This window comes from Carassius carassius, chromosome 38, assembly GCF_963082965.1.
Source record: "Carassius carassius chromosome 38, fCarCar2.1, whole genome shotgun sequence".
Classification (NCBI taxonomy): Eukaryota; Metazoa; Chordata; class Actinopteri; order Cypriniformes; family Cyprinidae; genus Carassius; species Carassius carassius.
In genome coordinates, this window is record NC_081792.1 from 22045100 (window position 1) to 22057004 (window position 11905).

The window sequence follows — 11905 nt, forward strand, 5'->3', positions numbered from 1 at the left end:
TGTTCAACAGAAGAAAGAAACTATAAATAAGTTAAAAAAAAATCATTTTTAGGTGGACTATCACTTTAAGTCAAGAATTAATTTCTGTAATAAAGCCACCGAACATTACAGTGACTTGGGGTGGGCTCTGTCGAGGTCATAGCAACCACAAAACAACACCCTAGAAACCACCCTGAACAACTTAACCTTTTGCAAGGGCAAACACCATACATTTTCTTCAGTTTTTTTTGTCTTGCATCTATCAATAAAAGATAAAGATAAAAATTTAAATAACCTTTTTTACTGATATGTTTATAATTTAATTACATGTACATTTAATTAAGTGTAATTGATTTTCTAGGAAAAGGAGATGTCAAACTCAAATGAAGGTCAGTTCTTGACTTATTTTTGTCTTCTTCTTGGCTCTCCCAGAGCTCCATATGGGAAGGCGGTGGACATGTGGTCGGTGGGGTGTATTTTGGGAGAACTGAGTGATGGGCAGCCCCTGTTTCCGGGAGAGAGTGAAATCGACCAGCTCTTCACCATTCAGAAGGTGTTGGGCCCCTTACCCCCAGAGCAGATGAAGCTGTTCTACAGCAACCCTCGTTTTGCCGGACTAAGAGTAGGGACCTTCTTCTAATTCACTCCTCTGTCCTGTTATGTTCTGTGCTTTCCTCTCCTTGTGTGCCTCTTCTCTGCTCTTCTATTCTATGGCACAGATCCCAGTATTCTGAATAAGTGGCTGCCTATGACTCATGTATTGCTATGTGCCAGTGTGAAACACAACTGGCTTTGCCTTGACAGGGCTGATCACAGTACATAATATTCACACACATACACATACACTCAAACATACATAGAATCAAAAAGTATTTGGACACTTTTGGACACATCTTAAACCATATTTTGTTTCCACAAGTGACATCTGCAAATGATTCTTAGCCATTTTTGCAATTACTTATCAGCCTGTAGGTGTGTAGTCATGACTATCTGACTATACATTATTTAGCTAATTACAATGCTTCTTACCAAGTAAATGGTAAAAAAGAGATTAAATACTGATGTGAGTTTTTATTTATTACTTAATTGTCATAATTTTTTTTATTTTACAGATTTGGTTAAAAAATAAATGTAATTGATTTAAAGCCTGTAATTGATGTAATCCATGTTGATGTCATGGATTTATAAACTATTATTGATTTAATTAACATTTTAAATTAGTTTTTACTTTTATATTTTTAGTTTTCATTTTTAGTTAAATTTTTAGTAATTTTGTTATTTACTTTTGTCGTTTTTTTTAAATATTACTATTTAGGTTTAATTTATTTTTATTTCAGTTTACATTTCATTTAGTATTTGTAAAGCTTCAGCCTATTGTAATGCAATTAATCAATCACTTGTATTCCATATTTGTTATGAAATATGCAAATATTCAGTTTTATTCTTTAGTCCTCCCTCTTTCTTTAAGTATATATGTATGCGCTTTTTTTACAGTTTCCTTCTGTAAGTCATCCTCAGACGCTTGATCGAAGGTACCTGGGCATCATCAATGGACTCATGTTGGATTTAATGAAGGTAAAAATGTCTGCAACATTCATTAGAAAATTTCGAATCCCAGCAGTTGTGATATATTTGGTGTGGATTTATTTTAAAATAAACTGCAGATGTCATATCACCCCAAGTGCAAAGTGTTATTAAAGACTGAATGTGAATGAGTTTTTATTGTTCTAGTGTGGCACGACTCTCCTCATTCTCTTTTCACTGTGTCAGAACCTGCTGTGCCTAAACCCCACCGAACGCTTTCTGACAGAACAGTGTCTGAACCACCCAGTGTTTCAGGGCCTTAGAGGGCCAGAGCGGCCAGCAGCCCCATCGCCCACCCCACCTCGCTCCTCGAAGAGAAAACCATACCACGGAGACAACACCATACCCAGCCGGTCAGTAGTAACTGCTTCTAGTTACTAGGTTAAGGATGAAATCTGTGATTTCCAAGCCACTAGGGGCAGCAAACAGAACTGCCAAAATGACAATTGTTTCTTAATAATTCCTTACATTTATATAGTGCTTTTCTGGGCACTCAAAGCGCTTTACATAGAAGGGGGGAGTCTCCTCAAGTACCACCAGTGGTTAATCACAGTGGTTCTTAATCACTACTAGGATTTACACAAGCTTCAGTCTGGATCCAAAACACCTGAGAAGAGATGATGCCAGCCCCTCACAGAACCTCAGATGATGCCAACCCTGAAACAACATACAGAACTACCAAATTTTGCTATAAGTTTGATTGCAACATATAATAATAGCTGTTAAAAGTGTTCATCGTCTGTTTAATTACATCTTTAATTGATAATTGATAAATATTTTGTGTTTATCCCTGCAGGAGCCACGGAAGTAAGAGTTCAGGTCACCGGCATGCTAACAGCAAGGACTGCTCGTCTCTCCCGCGCCATGAAGACCTCCACCGGAGCACCGACAGCTTCCTGAATGGCAGCAACATGCTGACCTCATCCACCCTGAGTCCCACACTACACCCCAAGAGCTACCAGGCCCAGACCATCAGCCGCTCGGCCTCTTGTAGCAAAGACCTGGCAAACAACAACCTTCCCCACCTACTCAGCCCCAAAGATGCAAAGGGAAAGACCGAATTTGATTTCAACCTGGGGCCTAAAAATGGAGGTGTCAGTGCGGGAGGGGACACCTCTACTGGCAAGTACCTCAAGTCATCCAAACCAGGCCGCCACTCGTCCTTCCTGGAAGGGAAAACCAGCACGCTGCAGTCTGGGGACAAGCACAGTCGCCATAACCACATGGAATCTTCACATGGATCCATGCCTTCCACATCATCCTCCAAAAGCTCCTCATCCTTCCTCAGCCTGTCCAAGAGCCACGGAGCACTGAACGACACCAAGTCCGTAAGCAACCTGGCCGAGACACGACTCCACCTGGACGATCCCATGGTGGGATCGGGCTCAGGTTCCCGCTACTTCCCGTCCAGCTGTCTGGATCTAAACGCAGCTCCCGGGAGCCCGAGAGGTGAACGGCACTCTGGGGCGGAGCGACAGGGTCACAGTCCCAGCAGCCGGGGGAACGCACGACTGGAAGGGGGCACTCTGGACTCACGACGTTCTTCGGGTCGGAAAAAGACACCGGATGAACCGAAGTCTTCGGACATACTGGACCCAAGCAGGGCCGCGGGAGCAGGGGGCAGCCATCCTCACAATATGCCCTCCCCGCATGAATCCTATCCTTACGGTCTCGGCTACACCAGCCCGTTTTCCTCGCAGCAGCGCCCTCATCGCCACTCCATGTACGTGCGGAGAGAGCGACATAGGCCGCATGGCCAGGAAGCGAATTTGGTGGTCGGGCAGGGAGTGCCAACACGTGCCAGCAGCTTACAACTCCTCTCGCCGCAGCTCCAGCATCGCACACTCCCACGCCACAACACCAGCTCCTCCCGAGAAGAACTCGTGCAAGATCTGAGCAGGGTCAGTGACCTGCTCTTGTTTTATCTCTGTGTCCTGTAGCATATTAGGTGCTGATCTCGCTAAAATGCATTCTGTTGGTTGCTGTGATCAGCGTTTGAATATTTCTATCCAAGCAAGGATACCCTCTTGTTCATCTGTTCATCTTTGTCTGAATATTACGAATTCTCTACCATTCGCAAAAAGCTATATTACAAATGTTGCTTGTTCACTGTAATAATTTCAGGAGATTTGTGATGTCCTTGCATGTGTGTATGTGATCTAATTTAAGATATGGCTCTGCTGCATCCTGCATTCATGCATTTTTTTGTCCTACCTGATTATGACATGCACACTCCCAGTGTCTTCCAGTGTCTGCTTATTTTGCTGTGTGTTTATGTCTGCAGAATGACCAGTCTCCCAAAGAGAAGCCTCATTCTCGCCCCCCGATTAAAGATTCCACGAGGGACAACACAGCTTCCTTCCACTCACAACGCCCAAAAAACGAGGTCCGAGGTCTCAACAGGACCCTCAGAATGTGTCCACTCACACATTCAATAGTTGCTACTGTTTTTCATGCCTCATCATTTTGTTTTTTTAATGCATTGATCATAAAAACAATTCACATTAAGCTTTCAGACCATTAATATGGATGTTTTGTAAATGTTCATGTCACTACATTAACTGCTAGTCTTTAGCATTAGATATCTAGGTTCTCAGTATCTTCTCAATATCCAAATGGACAGTTCACCCCAATAAAATGACATTTCTGTTGTTATTTACACTGTCATGTTGTTCTAATTTTTTTTCTGTGAATTAAACTTTAAAGACTATTTCCATATTATTTTGACATGAAATTACAATGTAGACGAAAACAAATGTAGATGAAACAAAAAGTGATCCATATGTAATATGTCCCAGGACTAAACCAAAATTCCACAGTCAAAAGTATTTTCTTTTGTGTTTTATTGGAGAAAGAATGTTACACAGGTTTGGAATGATATGAGGGTGATTAAGTGTTGACATAAATTTCATTTTTGGCTGAACTGTCGGTTTATCCTCTCTTTCACACTTCTTTTTCTCTTGCTTAATTATTCCTTTCTCCCCAAGCAAATCTAAAGTTACAGTAAGACAGTATGTACAGTAAGTTGAAGGAACTACTGTTTTATACTATCCTGCAGTGTGACTATCCTCTTGTAACCCAGCCTGGGATGTACCATGACACTCATATGGAGGATGGAACCTCATCCAAGGAGAACAGAATCATTTACAGTGACTCGATGCCTCGCAGAGTGGGAAGTTTTTACAGAGGTACCCCAAAAATGTAGATATTGATTTAAAATATAGAAACTGCTTGTAACATTATAAATGTCTGTACTGTAACTTTTTTTTTAAATTAATATGTCCTTCCTGAATAAAAGTATTTTATTTTAAGTAATTGTATATGTGCATTTATTTATGGGGTAATAATGTTTGACTTAAGCTTTGATATTCTAACTTTTATTTTTTTTCTGTCCTTTTGTGCAGTCCCTTCTCCTCGACCGGACAACTCCTTCCATGAGAGTGCTGGACAGAGCAGAGTGCCAGCGGTGGCGGCAGAAAGCACAGCCATGACAAACCACCCCAAACGGCAGACCAATTTCGACCCCTGGTGAGCGAACATGCTTGTTAAGGCAGCACACGCTCGATCTAGACAAATGAATTATTCTGTACACAAATACCATGGCTGTATGGTGAAATGCTTTGTTTAGCTGGAAGTGACAACATTAAATATTTGGCTTCAAATGAAGGAAAAAAAACTGAACTTCGATGTAAAATTAATTAGTGTTCTTGATGATTGTGAGATGTCTGGAAACAGTAAGTGCAGAAAATAATAAAGCATGCCCACTTTACATTCTCTTTAAATTCACTGATGATAGGCAGAAATATATTGTCATTTTAGTGTTTTGTTATTGATTCACTGATTTGCTTTCATTAGCCAGTTCTCTGAGAATATGGCTGTTCATGTTTTATGTGATAGGGTGAATCTTAATTAAAGATGTTAAACATGTTTATCATATTTCACTAGCATACACTACATGTTTATCATATTTCACTAGCATAGACAAAAATATTGGGAGACCTGACCATTACATAGTGACATATATATATGTGCATATATATATATTATTTGCACTACAGTAATTAGGCAGATAATTGAAATCTTATTTGATTTTATGACCAAAATCTCTTTGTGAGATTCAACTTTTAATAATTACATTTGTAGGAATAATTCAGAGGCTATGGTCATGAACCCACCAGAGGTCCCTAAACAAAAAGAAAAACAAGGTTTCTTTAGAGCCATAAAGAAGAAAAAGAAGAAGTCACAGCCGGTAAGAATGTCCTATTCATTACATATCCTTTTTTCAACTCTCAAAAATGGTATCAAATGCAGTAAGAATAGCCAGTGTATGTTATTATACATGTACATGTGTTGCTTAGCTGCTGTGTTGTGTGTTTTCGTATGTCTGTCTGCTAGTCATTGAACTTAAATGATATATTGTATACAAATGTAATAGTCTAGGATAGAAAAATACTGTCTCTCTTTCACTAAAATTAATAGGCGAGATTTCACCTCATAGTGTTCATTCAGCCATCTCAATCAGCAAGTAGTTGATCAGTGCAAAAAAGAAGGTGAAATGGTCATATCATGCCAAACAGGAGGCCGTCCACTTGTTCCATTGTCCAATGAATGCCTGACAGAATCCAACAGAGACTCTCAGTGCAGTTCAGTGCCTTCTGTAGCATTTCCCCACAATAGCCATATGGAGACCATTACAGACCCGAGCAGCATGTGTGTGGCAGAATCTGCCTCTACTGTGCTCTGTCCGCAAATATTGAGCCAGAGGACCGTATGTTCATCTGCTGTATTCAACAACAAAAGATGTTTGGTGTTAATAGAATGAGCCACTGGGGTTTTGTGCGTCTTATATTGCAGACGGACGGCAACGCAGGAAGGAACCCGAGCATCAAGAAAAGCCTTTTCCCCCTCTTTAACTCAAAGAATAGCTTAAAGCATAACTCTTCTGTCAAAGTGCTTCCTGTTGTCCCGCAGCCCATGGTATTGCTCACATAAAACCGTGCCGCTCTACCAAATAAACACATCTTCATTGCATGTCATACTAAATGTATCGGTGTTTTATGACTAGATGTCTTTTTGTCATTTTATTATATTCTTTATTTAGAGTTTTCTTTTTTCTTTTTTTGCCAGAGCCATTTTTAATGTGCAAAACATCAGGTCCAGATCTATAGTAAACTTTTTAATCAAATTAATTACATGATATGCTGATTATTTTATCAAATTAATTATATATATTTCATTTGCTGAAAAATATAGTTGTATTAATATATATATATATATATATATATATATATATATATATATATATATATATATTATATTATATTATGAAGTGTTTGCTAAGAAAAAAAAACAGAATTAAAATAATTTAATATAATAATAATAATAAAAAAATATTTTTTTTTGTAATAATTAGCTGTATTGATGTTATATTGTATCAATGTATTAAATATGAATTTACAGCCAAATTTGAAGCTGTTCTTAAATTGGTCTTTAAGCCTAATGCATCTTTGCAAGTACCACATTTAATTTATGATCTCAATAGCTGGTAGAAGAGACAGAGTCATAGTGTAATATACTGTGTTATGTAATGTAACACTGATAATCAATGTCGAACTGTATTAGGTCAGAGTGTTTTTATATGTTGATGTAACAGATCTGTTCCTGTGTGTTTTACTCACTAAACATCATTGCTTGGGTTACTGCTAGCATCGCAAAAGCATCAGCATGTGTTCTGTTAGAAGCATGGACCCCATAACCGTCTTTAGCAGCACTTGCTCAAAGAGGATGCACGTTTTCTCATTTACCATTCTCCGAACCTGGGAAAGAGTAGGAGAAGTGGTTAAAATTTTTCCACACACAAACTCTCTGTTTTCTGTACACAAAATCTTGCACATTTTGGTACAAAGGATCAGAAACTGGGCACGTCTTCTAACACTCCTGTCTTTAGCTATCTTCAAAAATTCATGCTCTCCAGATAAACTTGTAAAAACTGGTGAAAAATGTTTTGTTCATTACTAAATTGTTTCCATCATTATCAACTGTTTGCCATGACTAAAAAGGCAGTATTTCAGCACATTCCCAGTTTTCTGACCTAATGCACGAGATTATGGGTGAATTTTTGTTTGGAGAGATTTATTGTACACAAGTCCCAGCATTCAGGTGAGTTCACTGGTAATGTGGTTTGATCTGTGTGTCAGGTTCCTAGTGAGGCTCAGCAAGAGCAGCTAGTGATACAAAGACCAGTCAAAACATCGTCTCATCACAGCAGTCGACACCGCAACCGAGATCGAGACCGGGAACGTGATCTGGAAAGGGACAGGGAGCGTGACCGGGATCGAAACCGTGAGAGGGACCGTGATCGTGACAGGGACAACACTTGGCCACCTGAAAAGCAGACAGATGTGCAGCCTCAGGTAAAAAAAAAATTACAAATTCACTCCAACAGCGTATATCTATAAAGATAACTCAAATATATAAGCGTCCGTATTGATACGCTATAACATTCAGTTTATTCTAAGCACATGCTGCAGTTTTGTTGTTTGCTACTTTTAATGCCCAGGTTCTTTAAAGCAGGATGGATTCTGATTGGCTGTCAATGTTTTTATTATTAATCATCTGGAAGAAATAGTTTTGAAAGTAATTCATCATAGTTATCGTTATAGCTGTGTTGTGGATACTTTATAGTTATGGTTATCTATCAAAAAAAGTAATATTGTGAAATTGTGAAAAAAAAAAAAAAAAAAAAAATATATATATATATATATATATATATATATATATATATATATATATATATATATATTTAACTTTATTCTATTTTAATCTGTATAAAAATGTAATTTATTCTTGATGCAAAATTGAAATATCAGCAGTCGTTACATTACAGTGTCACGTGATCCTTCTGTCACATGAATCATTCTAATATGCTGATTTGATGCTCAAAAACATTTCTTATTAATATCACAGTTATGCTGATTAATATTTATGTGGTAACCATGATACGTAAACCAAGGAAAGATAACATTTGTTTGAAATCAAATATATTATAAATGTCTTTACTGTCATTTTTGACTGTTTAATGTATCCTTACTGAATAATAGTATTGTTTCTTTAAAAAAAGGACTTCCTTTGTATTTTATGATTGCACACAGACATGCATTATTAATGGTTTCCTGTTGCAGAACCAGCCTCTGAAGTCCTTGCGGAAGCTCCTACACCTTTCGTCTCCTGCTACTTCCAATCAGCTCCCACCTCCCGATCGCTCGGCAGAGCTGCGCTTCCAGCCTCTCCCCAACCCCCCTTCCAAAGGGAACCTGAATGAGGCCAGAGGGCTCCCACCGGGCAGCGTCACCCCAAATACCAAGAGCCGCAAACCCCACAACTACCCTCTGCCAGGGCAGATCGAGTCCAGCTGGCACATCTCTGCGTTGAATAGGGCCGAGGGCGCACCGTACCCAGACCAAATGGCAAACAAAAGTGGGCAGAACGGTATCGGCTTCACCAGAGCCGCTCGCGCGAGAATGCCAAACCTCAACGATCTGAAAGAAACGGCTCTTTAGAGGAGGAAGGGCCCTTAGTGGCCACTAGTGTACTTGGTTTCTCCTTTTCCTTCCTGGCTACCTATCGAATGCTTTTGTTCATACAGTGGTACACAATGCCACTTCTGGCCAGAAGGTGGCAATAGTTATGTATCAGATTTGTTTTTTTTTAAAGCATCCACATTTGATAGAATTTGTATTCTTGTTCATTACATCTGGGTTCAGTTTTCTGTTGAAAATTGCTTATTGACGATGATATGAATCTATGTATTTGTATATGGAAACTTGGGGACGGGGGACAAAAAGAATCTGTGGAATTGTAAGAGCTTTAGTTTATACACAAGAGAATGTATAAATATTTAATGTGTAATAATTCTATATTTCATGGAGATTATTTAATGAATTATTGGTGTGTTAATAGTTACAATGTACAGAGTGCATTTTATGGTTGTAACAAAAGTACTTATTGTTTCTAAATTATTTTCCTCTCTTTTCCGAACATTGTTTTCTGATGAATGAATTCTCAGTGCAGACTATAGGTTTATATTACACATTGTCTCATACTGCAGGTCTTTGAGTCATCCCTGTTTAAAACATGCAGCAGCATATCAGCAACTACTGATCCACGTCCCATGATGGCTATTTGTCTCACTTTACCCATAGAAGGTGTCTTACAATGTTTTTTTTTTACTTCCCATGAGCTTGGCATTCAATACCCAACACGCTGGGATCAGATAGTGCTTGTTTTTAACATGAGTCCATTAGAGATCCAGATCCCCGAAGAGCTGGATTTCCTGAGAATAATGAATTTCAGCAGAGGCCTTACGGTGTCTCCCTCCCAAGCTGGTGGTTTACAAGCGGCTCTGCTCAAGGTTGTGCGAGTTAAGTCCGTTAGTCCATCCTGACGTGACTTTCAGCGGTCGCTTTGTGGGGATTGAGTTGCACGTGTGCATGATTCTTTGAACAAACTGAATAACTGGCGGTTTTATTTGAATCCGTTTAACCGCATGTTTTTGAAGAGGTGAAAGCATTGCCTCAGAACCTGGTAAAAGGATTTCAAAGACATAATGCAGTTATTGATCTGTTAGTGGGGAGGGCAGGTGGGAGACACGGTAAGGTTTTCAAGTGGCCTCTGAAATGCAGCACATTTTCATTCAGGCTTTCAGTGTTTGATTTAGATTTATCTCACCGTACATTCCATTAAATTATATTCTACTAATATAGATTAAAATGAGATGGATATAAAATATGCAAAATAGCTATATTAAGAATTCCAGGCATTTGAATACCAATGCAAACAGAGCAATACATCATAACGTTGAGGTGAATTTATCATCCTTCATAGAGCTGCAGCAGAGTATTACATTTTTATTCATTTACATTGATTATCACAACAGGCATTTTGCTTAACAACTGAAGTTTCTTACAAAATCCCCCCAAAGAGAGTGACAGAGCATTTCTCAATTTAATTACTCCTATATAAGTGAAATGTGTCCTGGGAACTTTTTTCTTTATTATTATTAATATAGTTTATCAATGGTGCACTTTAAACAGACATTTCACAGGTGTTTTTGTTGATATGGTGTTTGATTAAAACTATCTAATCTTCTACCTTATCTAATCTTATCTACCTACAGTATATGAGCTCTGTCTTTCACAGGACTGGATTTGAAACTTTTATGTTCAAGTTACACATTCAGATTTAGTTTATACAGTATTTTTGACATTTACATCAAAAGTCATGTTTATTTATTTTTGTTTGTTTGTTTATCAGTTCTCATTTATATCTTTATTGATGTTGTCTCTGCACTATTTTAGAGTGTTTTGCATAATTAAATAACCAAGTTCATTTTCAGTAACATCTTGAATCATTTATATTCTCTATATCTCACATCCTATATCTGACAGAAGTCATGTTTAGTCATTATGTTCTGTTGAACTCTTGTGTTGTCTTTCATGGTTAAACTGCCACGCAATAACAAGCTGTTGTTTTTTGATTTGTAGGAAGAGATTACAGGTCAACTTCTATGTGCTTGTTCAAAAAGCCCCTGTCTGGAAGCTCTTGTGTTCTTGTTGCATATTTTCAGGTTAATATTAGTGGAATGGAATTCTTTGTTCCTGAGTAATGCGGTCTGCCGGTTTGAGAGTATTTCATCCTGGCCTGAATGTGATTAAGTCACTGGATTAACACCTTGTCCATAAACGCTCTAACATCGTTTAATCTGCAGTACGTTGGCACAGTCTGTCTCTGTGGTGCCAGGTAATCTTCTCATCAGCCAGCTGTTAAGACTGCCAACATTAATAGGTTGGCTGTCGCCAGCTGTGGTGAGGTGGCCTGCGGGTGGTAATCTATAACCAGCCTTGTTAAACCTGCTACAAAACCTATGTTTGCAGCATGTAGAATGTCACCGATTCTGCATTTCTTCTGGATTGCTAAGCACCATTATTTTGTTTTTAATATTATGTTTTTTTCTTTCAAATCAACTTGTGGAATCATGCGAAAATGCAAAAAAAATGACCACTTCCCTATCCCAGAGTACTAAAATGCTACAAAGCCAGTTTAAGCGCTAAAACAGAAAAAGGGCTGCAATTTTGTGGGCAGAAATGACCATTCTGTCATTTGAGTATTGATAGTGGTGTGATATTGTAGAGTGAATACACAATACTGTTTTAAAGTTTGTTTTAGGTTTTTATAGATATATATATATGTGTTTTATTCAACAAGGCTGCACTGGACTGATCTAAAGTGACAGTAAAGACATCTACAATGTTATAAAAGAAAAAGAAAGTTTCGAATAATTTGT

General features: G+C 38.3%; 1 protein-coding gene across 5 annotated transcripts in view; it reads left to right on the forward strand.

Annotated features, from left to right (window-relative positions):
- The window catches only part of LOC132119567 (cyclin-dependent kinase-like 5), a 34724-nt gene extending 23898 nt beyond the window's left edge, over positions 1 to 10826 (forward strand). Inside the window, exons 8-18 of one of the 5 annotated variants that reach the window (XM_059529632.1) lie at positions 412 to 601; positions 1474 to 1554; positions 1750 to 1916; positions 2360 to 3464; positions 3848 to 3949; positions 4622 to 4751; positions 4968 to 5091; positions 5707 to 5812; positions 6418 to 6540; positions 7761 to 7976; positions 8745 to 10826. In XM_059529632.1, the coding sequence (XP_059385615.1) occupies positions 412 to 601; positions 1474 to 1554; positions 1750 to 1916; positions 2360 to 3464; positions 3848 to 3949; positions 4622 to 4751; positions 4968 to 5091; positions 5707 to 5812; positions 6418 to 6540; positions 7761 to 7976; positions 8745 to 9122 (2722 nt within the window). In that variant the 3' untranslated portion in view covers positions 9123 to 10826. The remainder of the gene's footprint in view (positions 1 to 411; positions 602 to 1473; positions 1555 to 1749; positions 1917 to 2359; positions 3465 to 3847; positions 3950 to 4621; positions 4752 to 4967; positions 5092 to 5706; positions 5813 to 6417; positions 6541 to 7760; positions 7977 to 8744) is intronic. The other 4 variants (XM_059529633.1, XM_059529636.1, XM_059529637.1 and 1 more) reach the window with 4 other exon arrangements.
- The last annotated feature ends 1079 nt before the right edge of the window (positions 10827 to 11905 follow it).